The sequence below is a fragment of the Gouania willdenowi genome, chromosome 6 (genome assembly GCF_900634775.1).
Source record: "Gouania willdenowi chromosome 6, fGouWil2.1, whole genome shotgun sequence".
Classification (NCBI taxonomy): domain Eukaryota; kingdom Metazoa; phylum Chordata; class Actinopteri; order Blenniiformes; family Gobiesocidae; genus Gouania; species Gouania willdenowi.
In genome coordinates, this window is record NC_041049.1 from 37497190 (window position 1) to 37518083 (window position 20894).

General features: G+C 39.4%; 1 protein-coding gene across 2 annotated transcripts in view; it reads right to left on the reverse strand.

Moving 5' to 3' along the window:
- The window catches only part of LOC114464460 (NT-3 growth factor receptor-like), a 114335-nt gene that overhangs the window by 31774 nt on the left and 61667 nt on the right, over positions 1–20894 (reverse strand). Inside the window, exons 10-13 of one of the 2 annotated variants that reach the window (XM_028448678.1) lie at positions 14170–14196; positions 9856–9902; positions 6566–6668; positions 1937–2125 (exon numbers count right to left, since the gene is read on the reverse strand). In XM_028448678.1, the coding sequence (XP_028304479.1) occupies positions 1937–2125; positions 6566–6668; positions 9856–9902; positions 14170–14196 (366 nt within the window). Of the gene's footprint in view, positions 1–1936; positions 2126–6565; positions 6669–9855; positions 9903–14169; positions 14200–20894 lie in introns of both variants that reach the window. The other variant, XM_028448677.1, reaches the window with a different exon arrangement.

Sequence of the window (20894 nt, forward strand, 5' to 3'; positions counted from 1 at the left end):
TATAACCAAGGACAACATGTTTTAGACTATAACTCCTACACCGTATGTCGCACATTCAAAATCTTTATATCCACAGACTCCCTGAATAGCACTGAATCTCCTGGGCTAGGCCACGGCCATTCCCGCATGCACTTTTGTCGGAGCAAAATCGCAAAAACTGGAAAACCTATTTTTTCAAACTCCTCCTTAAAGTTTTGTCCAATCAGCGTGAAACTTGGCACACAGAGTCTTCAGTTGGACCTGATCTAAAGTTGATAATAATTTGCTCATATTTTACCCGAACAAAATTAGTATTAAAGTAAAATTTTCTAGCTCGCTATAAAAATGCAAACTGGTGCATATCTCGGTCAAAAGAAATGCTAACACCAAATCTGAGATCCTTAGTTGGCATGTGACTGTGAGAGTATGAGCCAAATTTGAATAATGTAGGTCACTAGGGGTCACTGAAAATATGGGATATTTATATCTCTTAAATGGCAAGACGAATTTTACCAAATTTGGTGGGTATGATTTTGTAGCCCTCTTAAGGCCATATCTCAAATTTATTCGTGATTTGTCAAAGTGGGCGTGGCTTATAACATCATAACATATAAACATTTATTTCAGCTGAATTATTATGTTGAGGTTTGTAAAATTTACAGGGTAGATATAGAAGACCACACAGACCACCCATACCAAAAATTGTGCCACTCGGTGGTGCTATAACACTTTTTGGTCGCTAACTTTTACATTTTAATTCACATCTTCAAAAACTTCATATCCACTAGCTCCCTATATAAAGTCACGTCTTCTGACATAGGCCACGCCCGCTCCCGCGGCATATTGCTCTTTGTAAGTCACTACATATCAAAAACCTACTTTTTCGAATTACTCATTGGGGTTTTGTCCAAATAGCGTGAAACTTGGCATGTCCTTTAACCCTAACCCTAGGTCCTTTGGACCTGACCTAAAGTTCAGCGAATAATTTTGTTCTGGCAAAATATGCGCAAATTAACGAGAAAAATTTCGAGCTGGCTATAAAAACACGAACTGGTGCATATCTCGGTCAAAATAAAGGCTAACAACACCAAATCTAAGATCCTTGGTTGGCATGTGACTCTCGGGCTATGAGGAAAATTTGAATAATTTTTCCCTCTAGGGGCGCTGCAAATATGTAAAATGTCTATCTCTTAAATGGCATGACTGATTTTTACCAAACTTGGTGGGTATGATCTTGGGTCGTTCCTGAGGTCTTGAAGTTAGTCGCGATTGGTCAAAGTGGTTGTGGCTTATTACAACATAAATTATAAATAAACATTTATTTCAGCTGAAGTATTATATTGAGGGCTGTGAAATCTACAGGGTATATATAGCAGAGCGACCGTGGCTCAGGTGGTAGTGGGTCGTCTTCTGATCGAGAGGTTGGGGGTTCGATCCCAGTACCTGACTATGTGTCGAGTGTCCTTGGGCAAGACACTGAACCCTAAGTTGCTCCCAGGGGTCGACTAGCGCCTTGCATGGCAGTCCTGTCCCATTGGTGTGTGAATGTGAGAGTGATTGGGTGAATGAGCTGATATGTAAAGCGCTTTGAGACTGCTTCAGTGTGGTGATAAAGCGCTATATAAAATCAAGTCCTCAAGTCCATACAGGTCACCCATACCATAGTGTGCCACTCGGTGGCGCTATAATGGGTGCAAATGCATTTTAGCCTGTAACTTTTACATTTTAAAACACATCGTTCAAAACTTCATATCCGCCTGTTCACTGCAAATTGTTCTGTGTTTTGAGGCTCGCCACAAGCCCATAATCCTTTGTGACTTACTTCCATGGGCTCCGCAAAACTTGGGGGCCGAGTCACGTGGGAAGGCCTGGCCCCCTTTCATAAGTGCTTGCTGTTCTAGTTGTTATTATATCTAATAAAGCCCTGTACATTGTAGATCTAGATGTGGTTACTTACAGGTGGCAGGTTTGTTGCAGTTGTGTCCATGTCTGAAGTATTGTGGGTTTTCTATGATGGGGATTCTGCTCATTCCAATCACAACAGCCTCTGAGCCATTATCCAGGGAACAAGGGCTGATGATTCCATGGTTGACATGATGAAGGGGGCTGGCAGAGCCATCTTCACCACTCATCACTGCTGCTGTACCTTTATATGGGTAAGCAACAATGTCATACTTAACAACTTAAGGTACATAAATTACCCTGTCTAACAGATCCACAGACAAATTCCATACACAGTAATGCATGTTTAAAAAGTACATAAGCCATGATCGTATCATATGTAACTCAGTATGTTTGACCAGCATAAAGCAAATATTTGGGAAAATATTTAAAATACAATGTTTTACAATACCCCGCGACCCTGTTAAACGAGAATAAGCGGGTATGAAAATGGATGGATGGATGGATGTTTTACAATAGCAACACCAACATCTAGCATGTTTAAGGAAACTATCCCTTTTTAACATTGAGAAAAATACATTGACTGTTTTATTGAGCTTTTATTAAATCTGTCTATGTGGTTTGGTTTACTGACCTGGCTCTAAATGGGCAAAAGTATCTTAATTAAATCGTTTGTGGGCTGGTAAACCTATTGGTGAATCGAACCAGTGTCAGTACTTCACCCATAAGCAGAGGAAAGGCAAACTGTTCCCATCTTATGGCCCCCAAGGGCCAAACAAAAAGGTATGGACTGAGCTTTGAGCCTTCAGTGATCTCTTTTTTTAAATAGCTGGGCTCCGTTATTGCTCTTTTATCTTTATGCACAAGCACTTTTTGACAAAGTCTGATTAGTGTGAAATTGTCCTGCAAAGTTTAAAACATGTTGATAATGTGTTCCATCCTTCTGATGCCTCATGTTGGTCCTGTAAAGTCGCTTTTGTAAGTTTTATGTCAGTCTGCCATATCCCTCTGTAAAACCATTTTATCTCCCTATACAAATAAAGAAACCTAGCCTCGAATAAGTTACAACCTCATCCAAGTTAAATATTTGACCAATGGAGTGTTCTAGACTTTTTTAGTCTAACCTTGCTTTTGTCTGAAGATAATTTATATTTAAAAGTCTTTACGTATCTTTCACTATGCCAAAGTTTATCTAACTTTATACAATGGTGTGTAAAGTTGCATGGTTCTGCTGGCGAAAGTGGCAAGTGAGTAAATTATCTATCTATAAAAGCAAGAACGGTCTGCATGCGTGTGTGTGTTTGTGAAGCGAATTTCACCCTGACGCGGCGTCTGTTCGACCTGAAACATGAACAGCTTGCACATAGCCCGAGTGTGTGTTTGCGTCATTTGGGACTTATTTGGTGATTTCAAAATGTTTATTTTCATGTTTGTTTGACCGTTCCTGTTTAGACCGGACGGACGGGACCCGGAAGTTATGACGGGACTTGGAAGTTATTGGAGAGCAATGGCCGTGGCTGTGTTGAAAGCGAACGGCCAAAAATGCACATTTCTCCGAGGATACGGCATTATAAATGCTGATATTTTCACCACATGCTAGCAATCTATAAAAGCAAAGAAGGTCTGTGTGTGTGTGCATGCGTGCGTGTATGAGTGCGTGCTTGGAGCGAATATCTCCCCGACGCAGTATGAGTTCGACGTCAAACTTAGTCAACGGCTTCCAAAAACCCTGTGTGTGCATCTGTTATTTTGGAGTGATTTGGTTCTGCAAAAAGTTCATTTTAATTTTAAGATTACAGCTCCCTCTCGGTAGTGAGTGCGTTATAGAGTGTGTGACTTCCGATTCCGGGTCTGGGTCATATGACGTCACTGTGTCGCAGTTTGTTTGGGCTTGAGTCAATACTAAAATATTAAAAACTTTTTTGTAGCGCTAAAAGTTATTTAAGTTATTATGTCATGGTCATTTAAAATTATCCCCGTGATCCCAAATTTCCTTTAAATCGCGAGTCACGGAGTTCACTTGCTCTTCCGTCTCAATCACTGTACCATGCTATCGTCGTGTCTCAAAAACGGGAGCTCTCTGAATAGATCATTTGAAACCGTCAGCCACTGGTGAGTCTTTTGCCGACAAGTTTCCCACTGGTTTAAACCATATAACTGTCCATGTAATTGCTCACTAACGAGCTGTTTCACTAGAGTCGGTATTGAACTCAACCCGTTCAATACTCCATCTGGAAAACTGAGAATTCTCTGTGGTGCTGCGCATAAAAGCTAAGCTCAGACCACTCGGTTCAAAGGTAAACAATGATTTTTTTTTTTTTTTAAAAACACAGCCGATAATACTTTAATTTACCTACTCACTCATGTAGTTTGGAGCTTTACATTTTATTTTGCGCAGTTTTGTTGTTTTTCTGATTGGCGCTACAATGGCTATGGAGTTTGGTTATCAGTGTCGCAAACATTTCACGAGAACACACACACACACACACACACACACACACACACACACACACACACACACACACACACACACACACACACACACACACACACACACACACACACACACACACACACACACACACACACACGGTATTTATTTATAATAAAAAATATACTAAATGAGTAAAATAAAACAAAAAATTAAACAATATTTATACAAAAAGTACACAAAATGACTCCAGCATCACACTACAATGGCAACAAAAACAATAACTATACAAAAAATGCACAAAAACACAACAGAAAGATTAAAAAAAAAAAAAAAATACATGTAATGACTCCAAAAATATTATTTTGGAGTCATTTGGTTGCAAAACGTTCATTTTAAGATTATGGCTCCCTCTCTGTATTGATCGCGATATTGAGCGTGCTATTTCCAGTTCTGGGATGCTGACGTCACTGTTATCGCAGTTTGTTTGGGTTTAAAAAGAAGGTAATTATTAAAAAACGTTGTTGTACTGCTAAAAGTTATTTACCTCAATATTTCACGGCTGATGCACGTGCGTGTGAGAGTGCTGGTGTCACGGTCTGAGTGTACGTGGCTGCTACATATTGAGATCTACCTGTGCTGGATTAACCATGCACAGATATTGCTGTACTGATTTGAAAAATGCTTAAACACCACATCAGTCGACCATTGATTAAAAAAAAGCCGACCAATAAAAAAAAACTGTCATGAACAATATTTACACAAAAACTACACAAAACAACAACAGAAATGCAAGAAACTATACAAAAAGGCTCCAAACACACAGAATTACTACAAAAAAAACATTCATTACAGGAAAAAAAAACACCAAACAACAACAAAAATATTAAAATGACTCAAAATACACACAACCAAATATTTATACAAAAATACACAAAATGACAACAGAAATGCACAAAACTACACCAAAAAAAATACAGAAATACACAAAACAACTTGAGAATCACACTACAATGGCAACAAAAAACAATCATTATACAAAAAATGAAAAAAAAAACAAAAACAGAAAGATACAAAAAAACACATGACTCCAAAAAACATAAATTATGGAAAATACACAAAATGAAACAAATATAAAAATGAAAAACATTTATCAGGCACATGTCCCATATAATTAAACCAGGAAAAGTGCACACGCTATTTTACTTTGCACCTGCAAATATACCTCTTTATAGCACTACAGAGTACAGAGTATATACACCTCTTTGTACATCCAACCTTCAAACACATGCAATTATTTGGCCATAATTGACAACTCTACTTAAGCCCCAACTACTGTATATGAATACATACTTCCAACTGGCCCTCGAAACCCCACGCATGTTGGGACATGGCGCACGTTGAGGTGTGTTGCATATCGGGGTGTGGCAGAAACGTGAGTGGGTGTTGAGACGTAGCTGACCATTTTCAAGAAATATATCACAACCTTTCCTGCAATGTTCTGTGCAAATACAATGTCTATGATTTCCTTTTACCAACAGGTGGCGATATGACTCTGACTGTTGGGTTAAACCAACACACACCAACACACACACACACACACACTTATAATAATATACTAAATGAGTAAAATAAAACAAAAATCTAAACAATATTTATACAAAAAGTGCACAAAAAGAAAAAATACACATAATGATGAAAAACACACATTACAGAAAAATACAACAAAAATATGAAAATGGCTCAAAAGACACAAAACTAAATATTTATACAAAAAATACACAAAACTAAATATTCACACAAAAAAAATACACAAAATGACTCCTACAATGGCAACAAAAATAAGAATTATACAAAAAATGCACAAAAACACAACAGAAAGATACAAAAATACACATGACTCCAAAAAACATACATTACAAAAAAATGTAAAATGAAAAAAAAAAAACAGCAAACATTTATGCACAAAAAGACAACAGAAAGATACATAATTACACATGACTCCAAAAAACATACGTTACAGAAAAATACACCAAACAAAAAAATATAAAAGTGATGATGAAGTCATGCACATGTCCCATAGAATTAAACCAGGAAAATTGCACCCACATTTTGCACCTGCAAATGTACCCCTTATGCTCCCACATGAATGCATACTTCCGACGGGCACTGTACTGGTAAGTAGAGATTACTTCAAGTGACTTTTTAATCAGAGGAACTTTGGACTCCAACATAAAAGACATCAAAACTTACCTTTAATGCCAAACTTTGATCTTCGTCCATATTTGTTGACAAGTAGGAAAAGAGCGAGAAGCATTAAACAAGCAAACCCTCCGAGGCCAACAGCTATAGATACCTGTAAAGAGTATATAAAAACAGACAGATAAAGTGATTAAAATAAAAAAGATTATTAAAACTAAAACCTAATTGATTCTATAGTTGTGGATATAATTTTGATTTTGCTTATTTTTTTTTTTGCAGCTGTGGTCAGGGAACCATCAAACTGGTGTCAGACTTCATATTCGTCTTTATAGTCCCTTGATGTGCTCAACTAGATAACACATAGTTTCAACATTTTATCTGTTTGCTGCTCTGGTGAAACGTTTAAGGATGCTACTCGTTCACATTTGAATTTTCTTTGAGTCTGGTGTGGTGGCAAAATTGATTAATTATGTATACTCATATATTTGCTTTTTGATCTCATTCAACTTAATACCCCAATTTGTAATTTTCCACTCCTGTCTGATGTCTTTTCCTCTTCCTGCAAAGTCAGTGGGCCCATACTCCCATGATACAGCTTCTCTAAAGGATTGTCAGTTAGCCTCAGTTTAATCTCCAAGGCCAGAGCACGTCCAAACCCACCCCAGACATCACATACACACACACATACATCATATACACATACACACATACATACACACTCACTCACACACACACACACATCTAACTTTCACCCCGACATCGGAGGTGTCACCTCCGGCAGACTGACCTTCCCCCCCTGGTCTCTTCTTTGTTGTCTGTGGAAGGGGGGAGGTGGGACAGTGGGGTATAAATGTGTGTGAACGGAACTTTTGGTCCCTTCTTTTTCGTGCCTCTCCTCTGGCCAGAGGAGACCACTTCTTTGTCTATCCCGCTTTGTACCTTTTTATTTAGTTTAGATTAAATCATTTTTTTTTACTTCATCATCTCTCCTGTCTGGTCTTTGTCATTTATCACTGCAGAGTGTGTCAAAGACGAGGTAACCGTAAATTTCACCGTAACACTGGTAAACTACAACAAATGGATTAACAGTTAAAATAACATTTTAAATATGAGGACATCTAACAAAATCTAAGCCTGGATGGGCAAACTATTTGACTCAAGGGCAGCATTTGGTTTTAAAATCTGATCATAGGCAGATGGATGTTTGTTGACAAAAATAATAAAGATAATATACATATATAAGGACATTCTGCTTGGTTTGATTTTACTTCGATTTAACATTGCACTCTTGGACTGGCGCCCTGTTCAGGATGTAGCGCTGCCTAGCGCTGGAATTACTATTTAAAAAATAACAGTTGTATCGGATATTGTATAAACAGTCTGCACTTTTAATGTATATTTGATGTGAATATACACTTTGAAAAGCATCTAAAATAAACGGCTGACATAACATAATTAAAATAAAAGAAAATTAGACAAATGGATTACATTTAAAAACAAAGACATCAGCATTTGAAAGATAATGTGACTTGTTTTCTTTTTTTATATAAATGAAGATGAATGTAAACAGGAAGCCCATTTGTTCTGTGTTCACACACACACATATATATATATATATATATATATATATATATATATATATATATATATATATATATATAAAGAAATAATACTAAAGTGAAAACAAATTATTTGACTTGTGTGTGTGACATCATTGCAAAGATTAGAAATCACACTTTTTGTGATAGTGCTGTGTTTATTCTGGGGGGATGTCTACATGTTGTGTAAATAAAGTATGTCCTCACCATGAACAGTCTTTTTGTAAAGCTGCTGAAGGCGAGTGTGTGTTGGATGCCTGCATCACACAGGTGGGCGGGGTTTATTGGCTCTATAATTTTCTTCTTTATTGAGTTTTAACGTTGACTGATAACATGCAGTTAAGTGTTACTGGCCCAACATTATCCCCCAAAACTGGTGAGATTACAGAAAACATTATAGGTGAACCAACTGTGGTTCATGGTTTGGAAGCAAATCTACAAACTAATCTTTAACAAAACATTTATATTGAGCAATCAACTGAAGATTGTAACTTTGTGAGATTGCAGAATATTACAGATTTTCTCTATGAAGTAATTCTAAAAACATTTAAATGTAAATCTATCTATAGCCATACCAGCCTGTCATTGCCTGATCTCGTTAGATCTCGGAAGCTCAGCAGAGGGGTATTCCATAAAGGAGGTTTTACAAACTCTGAATCTATCCAAAAACTCTGGGTCAACATACCCAGCGATGGGAAACTCTGGGTATCAGATTCTATTATAGCTGGTATGAAGTGGGTCAATCATCGCTGAGTATGTAAACCTTGGGTTACTGACATGAGACCACTGAGAGTTCCAGGTGCCACAGTGGGGGACAGTCGCTTTAGTGGTATCTGTCATTTTGTCCTTGGGCAAGACACTTCACCCACATTGCCTAGTATGAATGTAGTGTGTGAGTGTGAATGGTGGTCGGAGGGACCGATGGCACACTATGGCAGCCTCGCTTCCGTCAGTCTGCCCCAGGGCAGCTGTGGCTACAATAGTAGCTTACCACCACTAAGTGTGGAGTGAAAGCCTTAATTCTGTAAAGCGCTTTTAGTGTCTATGACAAATCACTATATAAAATCCAATGCGTTATTATTAAAATGAATGTATGGGATATGTGCCAAAAGACAAGAGGTGTAACTTTAAAACAATGTATATTGTACAAATGTTTCTCTCCCTAATTGTCAATCAATCAATCAATCAATCAAAGCGAAACATCCATCCATTCTTTGTCGCAGGGGCAAACTGAAACAATTCACAAAATACGGAACTCTTCTAAAAAACCAAACTCTAACCCTGCACTTGTTAACAGTTTGTGGGATTGAACCATTTTCCAACATCTGTAATAAATTTAAACTGGTGTTGAAAGTGTTAACAACTAAATCTGGTGACTTTCCAACGCCTCTTTACGACTTTTTTCTTAAGTGACGAGCGGCAAATCTTGTGACTTTTTCTCGTGTTATTGAAGAGTTTTCTGATGTTTTAGAGACTCTGACATGAAAGCTGGTATCACTCTGTAGTTACTGTCCTTAAGGTGAGCCACTCCCCTGTCCCAAAGCTGCAAGTCAGAGCAGACCCACACCACTGTGGATGTGTGGAAATAAAGCTACCTTGACTTATTCATGCATAATACACAATTAAAGTGCCATAAGCTGAGCTTTGTGACTGTTCTCTGTCTTTAATCAGTGGAGTAACACATGAAGAGCTAATAGTTGAGATAAAAAATTAAAGTTCAGAAAAAGTGAATTTAAGACTTACTCCAAATGTGTCCTCTATTTGTTTTCGAGTCTCTGGAGTTGGAGAAACTAAGAGAAAGGGACACAGAGAAAATAACCTCATTTAAACACAAACAGACCAAGCTTAAAGGGGCAGTATCATGAAAAAAAAAACTTTATAATGGTTTTGCTACAGTGGCCGAAGTTGAAAAAGTTCTATTTCCTCTCTCTCTTGCTATTCCACATTTTGTAAAAAGTGAGCTCCAAATGGGCGAGTTGGAATTTTCTTGCGTTATGACATAATGCAGAAACACCTCCTCCCGACAATCCTCCTTCCTCCTACCCTATAAGAATTTTAGCCCCTTCCTTTCAAACTATCTCACAGGTAAAACAAACACTGCGCTTTAAGATAAAATATACACATTATACTTTATTGTCATATATAGAGTTGTCACAATACCAAAATGAGTAACCACAATACTATACCAGACAAAGTATCACGGTTCTGGGTAATATCGCAATATTGAAGCCTTTTTTATTATTATTTTTTTTGTGAACTGCAATGTATTTGTACAAGTTAGAAATACTTATTAATGACTTTGGTGTTGTTTGGTGCATGATAAGAGAAAATTAACAAAAGCATATAAGCAATGAAAAAACTAATAAAAGAAGTTGGAATTTATATGGTTGAAATAAAAAAAACAATCACTTAGTTTCCTTTGCGCATCAATTTATGTTCAACTAATATAAATAATCAACTTAGGACAACAAATCCACTGTCTTAAAAAAAAAAACAATTTCACAAATTTGACAATAATGCTTCTTCTCCAACATAATAAACCATAAAGGATAAAATACAATAAACAGGAACTCATTCCCTGAGAAAACTATATTTGTATGCATTGTCTGGGTGACGTCACTGGTGTTTTGAGATTGGATGTAATCTCTCCTTTGTCCATATATATATATATTATAGTATATGAAATATTATAGCTTTCCATATCACCAAAATAGAAAACTCCATACATCTTCTCGATATATTGCCCAGCTCTAATTCCTAAAAAAAAAACATAAATGTGTATATGAAGCACGTGTTCATTTAATATACTTACAGTTTATATACAAGTCAACACATTGCATATTTACTGTTAATTTAACATTGCTTGTCTTTTAGTTAGACATTAACATTTTATTTTCATTATATATTTTCTGATAATTTTTCATGATTACTCATGTGGTTCTCTGCCTGGTTTTCACTAATGACTTATTAGACATATTTGTTGCAGACTTTACATTCTTCAACACTTTTTTAAAGCAGTGTATATTTGTGGGGCTTGTGATTGGCTGATTTTGCACGCCGACTTCGCATGGTTCCTTCCCCCGTAGTAGACGCTAAAATCTCAGTTACTAATCATACAGACCGTGTAACTGTGTCCCATCCTGATGCTCTTTAGGAAGGTAAACTCTCTCACATTTTACAAGGTATTTACAAGTTATTTGTTTTTTTTCACCGCAAAGTCTTCATCCAGTTGTTTCCAGGTTTGTTGCCGCTAACAGCACCAAACGCCGTCACTAGCCTCGCGAGAACTGCCACCTGAAATGGCCTGAGTGGCAGTTCTCGCGAGGCTAGTGATGGCGTTGAGTTTAGTAAGATTTGAACCAGTGAGCCTATACGTTTACAAGCTCGCTATAGATCATCCAGTACAGAGATAATCCGAAGCGCAGTGTGAGCACTCACAATCACTTCCACTTTTAGTAACCGTTATTTCGCATAGTATCACCTTTGACATGATGATTTTTGAGGGAATTGGGGATGTAGATCTCTGACTGACTACTATGTCCACAAACACCAGACAGCAATTTGTGTTGATGGTAGAAGGTCTGATAAAGGGCGGTCAGCCTGAAACGTCACTTTTTTTGGTGTAAATTAAAACTGAAATTGGAAGCTAACCACGCAGTTGTGCTGACTTTTGTCTTAGCATCAGAAGGTCAAACCTGCCCCAGTGTGAGGGGAGGAAGAAATGTACTGTTTTATTGGCCGCATTACAATATGCAATGAAGCAAGTCAATTACTTGTTGGACAAAAGATGCATGCATATCATCTTTTTAACGCAAATGTTTATTGATTGTCTTTCCCATGGTTGTGGTCCTGCAACAGAAAGTAAAGTACGAGTGAACCTAAATGTAAAATGTATAATTGCGTGAAAAATGAACTTACTTTGTATCTCTGGTCTGGTCCCAGGTGTTCCGGCTAAAAGATTCCCCAGAGAGCCGGAACACCTTAAGAAGGTTCCAGGAGGGACCATTGTGTGAGGAGCAGGAGGGGTGTTTGATTTAAATGTTGTGCAAAATTAGATGTTTCTTTTTTAATATAGATACAGTTAACTTAATAAAACATACATATTTGGTAAATGTTATGAAATGTGTTTACATTGTTAGATTTGTAATATATAGTGTGAAAGAATAAAATTGTTGTTTTTAAGAACTTTCCTGTGCTTCAGTATAGGCTGGGGCTTATTCATCTGTCAGCCTATAAAAGCTGCTCAGCTGCATTGTTGGGGGAGAGAGCTGCATGAACTGAGCTATGTTTGGAGCTCTGAAAATGTTTTAACCTTGTTTTTGCCTATTTTTTCGTAAATACTTTTCTACTTTGAAGCAATTACCTCACTCTGCCACTGACGAGATAACTCGTCATTTCAAATCCAAACGCTCAGTGCCATTGACGAGATAATTCGTCATTTGCGTTTTTTCACGGGGATTACTAGAAAACACCCTGGCGGAGGTCCCTCATCAATATCTAAGCTGTGGGGTGTTGTAGTGACCAACTATGCCTGAAGATGGCTGCAGTACACCTATAGATGAGAAATTAGCCACTGATGCTACCCAGTAAAATTGACAATGTTGAGATGGTGAGATAAAACCATCAACTAACAGGGCCAAATGGGTCATCACTGCGTATTGTGAGGAGGGAGTGGGTGGGGTGTACCAAATATCCCCAGCCTGTGAGCCAGATAGCAAAATAATAGGCGACATGTAGGAGGTAGCAGCGCATCTTTGGATGAGAGCATTCATGCTGAGCAGAGCTGAGGGAGAGGAGGAAAGGCATTACGAGACAGAAAATGGCGCTACGTACGAGTGTTGACGTTCCCAGCAGCGCACACTTGACCAGAGCAGGTGTGGAACTCATGGATAGTGTGGCGATGGTGAGATAAAACGATAAAAAAAAACGCAGTCACACTCTGCATGTCCGGAAGAGGAAGTTGCGTGTGTGCAGACTGATGGGAAAGAAACTTGGAGGAATGCCAAAATACAGTAAGAAATCCATTCATTGCTGACCCAGATAGTAAAATAATAATAATTTTGCCATCAAAAGCCCGGTCTGTGTTTTTTTTTTTGTTTTATATAAGGAAATAATGTTCATATAATAGAGTTGTCACTAAAGCAAACAAAAAAAAATAGCTTTAAAGTCACTGACAGGGTTTTTTTTTTAGAAAAAGTATTTTTTCTCAGCTTTTTGCTCTGAAACTGAAGATTTGTGTAAAACTTGCTCTATTCAACAGCTGATTACAAAAGAACGAAACATGCCAGAAACAAATTCTTTTTTTTTGTTGTTGATGAAAGTAGAGCCTTCAATCTTTCAGAATCTGGTGTCAGATTTCAGATAGTCAGAGTAGAAAATATTCTGTGGGTCTTTAAAATCAGAAACCTCCTCACTGCCCCACGTCTACATATCAGTCCATTTTACAGCTTTCTATTGGAACCAGAATGATACACCGCTTCGTCCGCTCTACTAAGCGATCACAGCGAGTTGGACTCGGACTGAGTCAGAATACGGACGCGATAGCTTCCGTCTGTCCGTCTCCATCAGCCTCAGTGTCCAGAGCACAGATCAATCCTGAACAAACCTAACGCGGTGATTAAACAACTTTATGCTGTTTATCCTTGCTGACTTTTACGTCATCCACGTTGCTGCTGCTGCAGTTGCAGCAGGGTCTCTCTCTCTTTCTCTGACAACATTTATCCACGTAGTTGCTATAATGAGGTAGTGTGCATCATGTCAAAACGATAGATCAGAATAATGCAGTGCAAGCAAGAACAATTCAATGTTAATTTTGTTGTTCCACCTCGTCTAATGTGACGGAGCTCAATTTTGTGGCGACATGAAGCTTTATAAAACCGGCAAAAGTCCACAATTTAGCCGCGTCATTGTTTAAGCCGCAGGGTCCAAAGTGTGAGAAAAAAGTAGCAACTTATAGTCCAGAAATTACGGTACCTTAAATTTTTCAAACAACAACAACAACAACAACAACAACAACAACAACAACAACAACAACAACAATAATAATAACAAACTCACCATAATCGTAATCAGGACTGGAATAATCTGCTAAAAAGTAAAACATGTTTTGAAAAGTTTAATGGCACATAAATGTTTGAGTTTACATAGAGGGGAAAAAGAGGAACATTAAGTTAGGGGCATCAATAAAAGAATAAAAACACTAACACAGCAAGCCAGACCATGACAATCACTTCATATGTTAGGCACCATTAGCAAAACCAGGAACAAGTCGACCTGAAAAAATCCAAGATAACACACGAGACACCTTATTTTTTGAGAAAATTGAGATTTTTTTTAAATTTATTTTTCTTAGGTCATTTATTATTTATTAGGAGTCATTATGAAAGCACTCCATGCTTCAAATATTGGACTTTTTAAAACAGTAAACCAGTTAGTGCAGAACAGCTTCTGTGTTTCAGGGGAAATTCACCTCTGATTAACTTATCTTTCTTTGGCAATTCACACATTTTTGTTTTCGATTTTTGTCAATTAGCAGAACGTAAGTAGCAGTAATAAGTAACGTAGTAACATTGACTTATTTGCCTTTGATCCCAGTCTGAAAGCACAGGGTATATTCCTCTGACCTCCTATGGCCAAGCTGCACCAGAGGTGAAAATGGGACGTTTGTACTGTTATGACTGGTTCCTCCTACACTAAGTACTGGGACAATGTTGTAAAGCTACGTATGTAACTACGATTCTATGAATCCTGGATGACCGCCAGAGGTGGGGTTAAAGCACTGGATGTTCCATCTTGCTCATCCGCAGGTCGAGTAATTAAATCAGCAAAGTCACTTGTGACCCTTGGATGAGCTGGAGAGTCTATATCGTGTCATCAGGGGATCTGTTCCTGCAAATCTTCTCGCAAAGACACAAGGATCCTGAATGACAGGATGCTCTGGCGGTCATCCAGGATTCATAGAACTGTAGTTACATACGTAACTTTCATTCTATTTCATCCTTCCTGACCGCCAGAGGCATTGCTTAAAGCACTGGACGACTTATACCAGAAAGGTCATGAAAGAATCCTCACCTACACAAAGGCCTGAAGCTGTGGACAGCACAGCCATTGCCACAGGCTGGACACCAGCAACATTCACTCTGTAGAAACGTCTAAAGGTGCCTGATGAAGACCAGGTATCTGCAGCACAGATTTCCTGCAAGGGAACGCCCCTCAAGGCAGCCCATAATTCAGTCATGCCTCTAGTAGAATGGCACTTTATGCCGTGAGGCACCGGGATGCTCATTGCATGATAGGCATACTGAATGACCTCTGATACCCAGTCAGAGTCTCTGTTTAGAAAGTGCGGTTCCCCTTCTCCAGCCTCCATGGCAAACTAAAAGGCTGTCTGTTGTTCGAAGGCTAGCCGTCGCCTCTATGTAAGCCTTAAGCGCCCACACATGCACAACAGCGCTGAGGACTCCCCGTTTCCCCCTAAGGAGCCCGGAGGACTTAATACAGTTAACTCGATAGGCTGGTTCACATGATGAGGGGGCAACCGCTTGGGCAAAAATGAAGGATTTGGCCTGAGACTCACCCCAGAGCCATCAGCCATCCAGCGCAAACATGCCTGGCTCACTAACAGAGGATGCGGCTCCGCCACACATTTTGCCGTTGCCACAGCAAGAAGATAGGCTGTCTTGAGAAACAGCCACTTTAAATCAGTGTGTTCCAGCAGCTCAAAGGGTGGCTGAGAAAGGGACTGAAGAAAATGGTCTTCCCGGCCAGCATGGGGCAACCAGAAGCAGGAGGACACCACCCTGCTGGACCCTGTGAAGTGTTGCTGGTATGAGGGGGAGTGGATGGAATAAATATAGCAGGCCGTCCGGCAAGGTATGCGCCAAGGTATCCTGCCCGAGGGGGCTTGTCTCTTCCTGCAGAAAGAACCAGCGAAAGCAGTGGGTTGTTGCCTCTGAGGCAAAGAGGTCCACTGCTGCTCTGCCAAATGTGGCCCATATCACAGCCACCACCGCTTGATGAGGTCTCCACTCCAAGGATGGAGGCTTCTGACGGGAGAGGAGATCCGTGGCAGTGTTCTCGAGACCAGTAAGCTCAGTAAGTTGGGGTAAGCCCATGTGAGGAACAGACACCAGAGATCTGGTGATGTGGTACATGGCTGAGGTGTTGTCTCACTGGACAAGAACATGCCAATCTTTTAGAACAAGGAGAACATGCCTAAGCATCAGGAATACAGCCTGAAGTTCTAACACATTTACAGTATGTGATGCTGCTTCTGCTGGGCCCTCCACCGGCCCCTGACAGTCTTGCCGCACTGCACCCCAACCCACAAGAGAGGCGTCCATCTCAAAAACCTCCTGTCAGGAGGCTACCCTCCCCCAAGGGGACACCTGACATTATGCTGTCTCTCCAGGGTTGGAGGGTAAGGAAGCACTGGGCAGACACCCTGACCACATTGTGCCGGTGGCTGCTGGGGTTCAAATGTAGGCTGTTCATCCATTCCAGAAGGGGGCACAGGGTAAGGTGGCTGGACCATGGATGCCGAGGCCAGCATTCCCATGAGCCGCAGTATCAGGCCATACTGCAGGAGACTGCCATGCTGAAAAAGCCGCAGAAGGCTTAGGATGGTGGAGACTCGCTCTGGAAAGAGAGAAACCTGCATTAATGAGGAATCCAGCACCAGCCCTAAATACCTCACAACCTGGCCGGGTAAGAGGTCGCTCTAGGCATAATTTAACTTAAGGTTTAGATTGCCCACGTGACTGAGAAGAGCAGCAGTGTCCCTCAACACCTGCTCTCTAGTCGGGGAAATGATAAGCCAGTCATCCAGATAGGGAAGTATTCTTACTTTGCTGGCCTGTAACAGTGACAGAGCAGCTCCCACACACCGGGTAAATATTCATGGGGCCAGTGATAGCCCCATTGGCAGAACCCTGAACTGATGAATCTTGTCCATGAACATAAAACAAAGGAGCTGTCTGTGATGAAAGAAAATGGGAACATGAAAGTATGCATCTTTTAGATCCACCGTCTCCAACCAGTCTCCTGCGGAGACAGTTTGAAGGACATCTGCCACATGCAGCAAATGGAAAGGAACTTTGAGGAACCGGTTAAGCCTCCTCAAATCTAGGATTGGGCAAAATCCACCATCTTTCTTGGGCACAAGAAAGTAATTGGAGTAAAATCCGCTGAGGCATGCCTCCGGGTTCACTAACTCGATGGCACCCTTTCCAAAAAGGGTTGCCACCTCATGATGTAGCACAACGGATTTCATGGGATCTCTGACCACCAAGCCGTAGCTTGAGCACCATGCCTGGCTGCCATCATGCATGGCTCCCAGAGCCTGCCATCGCTTGTGTGATGGGAGAGAAAACTTGAGTCCAGCCAGCAACTGCGGAGTTTCGCAGTGTAAGAAAAAAAAAAACATTTGCCATTTGGGTAAGGATCAGGGCTTCACCCAATGCCAGGCATGCTAAGAGCGGCTGCACAGTGCCACGGTTGGACACTGAGCAAACAGAAGAGGTCCTACAAGAACTCTTTGAAAAACCATGAGAAGTACGTGAGGCAATCTCATCCTGCCCATCCCACCAGCATCACCAAACAGAGTACAGGATGTTGCCGAGGACAGGAATGGTCCTGCCAAAGGGTTAGCCGCATAGTCTGGCACCCTGAGTTCTGTCTGCACCCCGAACAAGATGGCCTTAACCTGCACAAACTTGATGTTGAGCATTCACCTTGTTAGCCAGAGCATCAACCTTCCTTGCCTTCTGAAAAAGATCACCGGACACTGTGCTTAGCACCGCCGGCCGCACTACCTGAAGAGGGCAGGTCTGTTGTGCCTCAGCCAACCTGGAGAGTCGCAGTGCCTAAGGCATAAACCTGCAGTTCATGCACAGATTATCGGACACCCCCTCTTTTAGGTGGTCAATGCCTCTGCAAGCAGGACACCCATCATGACCTTCCTCTGCCTGAAGGGGGACATGCAGAAGACAAACAAATGGCAGTCCATCCTTTTCCCACAAAATTATTATGAGTAATTATTTTTATTTTATTTTTTATTTATTGAGTTAATTTCCGACATGGTTGCAATCACAGAAATTCACTTTGACATTCAGAGCAAAATCACATCATTTTTTTTTTTTTGTCTTTTTGCATGCTGGAAAGGGCGACGGAAAAAAGCATTTTGCTTAACCAGATCCGTCCCCTGATTTGAACACAGATAATTTTACATAAAACCTCGTTTCTTCCCTGGTCAAACATTCTTATCTTCTTCATACCATAATTTCATCTTTTCATTAACGTTTTTCTTTTTTTTTCTTCCTTCTTTATGTGATGTGTTCTCGTCTGCAGTCATTGTTCCTGTTGTTACTCTTCCTCACTGTCCTTTTTCTCCGTATCTCCTCGAGCTTTCTTTTCCAGTCGTTGTTTACGTTCCTCCAACTCTCCAAACGAAAAGTTCTTCTTTCGAAGTACCTTCATATCTTCGAAAAGTCGCCTCAGCATACGATACATCAGAAAGGCACATGCACATACACATACCCCCATCATTAGCAGGCCAAAGATCATGACCCCTAGCAGATAGATGTCCTCCACATCTTCCACTGTCAGCAGGGAGAGACAGTGCATCTTGCTTCTCCCTCGTGCATCCATGACATATCCACTTGGGTATGTGTCCTTTGGACACGCTAGTTCGTGCTGTAGTAATCGCCTTGTCGTGAAGATTGAGTCGATGGCGCTCAATGACCAGTTGATGAGTTCCATGTCGTCGCTGTATAGTTCGATGAAGAGTTGACTTGGGACCTGTATGCGTGTAGGAATATCCTCCGTGTTTTCTCCTTCAATTTTGTCAGATTTATGGATTGTTGTGTCTCTGCGTCAAGGCTATTCCAGAGGTTCATGGCTCTGGACACAGTACTATGTTTCCCAACGTTCGATTTGACCCTGTCTGGTCTAAACACATTATTATGTCTGAAGTTGTAGGAATTTTGATTGTATGTGAAACGTTTTTGTATTTGATGTGGTAGTTTTTTAGATGAAGCCCTAAATGCATGTATTTGTGTGTTGTAGTGTATTATTTCTTGCAGTTTTAGGTATTTTGCCTTCTCAAATAATTCGTTTGTGTGTGCGTTGTGTGTTGCTTTATGTAAAATTCTTATAGCTTTTTTTTGTAGTTTAAATAATGGTTCAAGATACGTTTTGTAGTTATTTCCCCATATTTCGGAGCAGTAATTTAAGTGCGATGCTATGAGTGAAGAATAGATTGTTTTAAGTGATTTGGTATGTAGGATTTGTTGAAGCTTCCATAGGATGTAACTGCTTTTGGCAAATTTGTTTTTAACTATTTGTATATGTTTTTTCCAGGTCAGCTTGTCGTCCATCCACACTCCTAGTACCCTATATTCTTTTACTTGTTCTATTATTTCCATGTTTAGTTTCAGTCTTATGTCTCCTGTTATTTTTCTCTTTCCGAAATTGATGAATTTTGTTTTGCTGACGTTTAGGGCTAGTTTATTTACATCTAACCATGTCTGGATTTTTGATAGTTCTTCATTTGTTGACTCTATTAAAGTTTTAATGTCTTTACCTGAGCATAGGATGGTTGTGTCGTCTGCAAACAACGTTAGTTTGAGGCAATTTGAGACTTTGAAAATGTCGTTTATGCATAAAATGAACAGTTTTGGCCCTAAAATTGAACCCTGTGGCACACCACATTGTATGGTTTGGCATTTTGATGTGTGTTCTTCAAAGTCAACATATTGTCTCCTATTTGTCATATAGCTTTTAATCCATTTTAAGGCGTTGTGCTTTATTCCGTAATTTTGAAGTTTCTCTTCTAGAATATCATGATTAATTGTGTCAAAGGATTTTTTTAGGTCCAGAAAAATTCCGAATACAAATAGTTTTTTTTCTAATGCTTCTTTTATATTCTCCGTGGTGTCAATTATAGCCATTGCTGTTGAACGTCCTTTTCTAAACCCATATTGTCCTTCATGTAGTATATTATTGTCTTCTATAAATTTGTCGAGTCTTTTCATGAAGAGTTTTTCCAGAATTTTTGATAATTGTGGTAATATTGATATAGGTCGATAATTAGTGAAATTCCATTTTTCTCCACCCTTGTAAATCGGTCTGATTTTTGCAATTTTCATTTTTTCTGGGAAAACACCATTCTTAAATGAGAGATTACTTATATGTGTTAGTGGCGGGGTTATTTCAGCTGTTATGGTTTTTATTAGACTCAGATTATTAACGTCTCTGGATTTTTTTGAGGTACAGGTTGTGATTATTCTGTCCACCTCTGCTTCTGTTACTTCTTCAAGTACAAGGTACTTATCAATGTCTTTCTTGTCATTGTCAAAATGGTTCCATTTAAGTGTTGGGTGTTGATTAATCCTTTTCTCCGTGTTTTTTCCAGTATTTATGAAAAAACTGTTGAGTTCTTGTGCTATTATGTTTTTATTGTATTCTTTTACATTGTTTATTATAAAGTGGTCTGCATTTTTTTCTTTGCTTTTGCGCATGGTTATGGTGTTTATAATTTCCCACAATTTTTTTTTTTTTGTTTTTATTCTCTTTTAATTGTTTTTCATAATATTCTCTTTTTTTCTCTCTTAGTAAATTTTTGACTTTGTTTCTGTATTTTTATAACGTACTTCTGCTTTCAATGTTTTTTCTGTAATATATTTTTTATATAATATGTTTTTCTTTTTGCATATGTTGGCTATTTTCTTAATAATCCATGGTACTTTGTTTGTTTTACTTTTGATTGTTATTTGTTTCAAAGG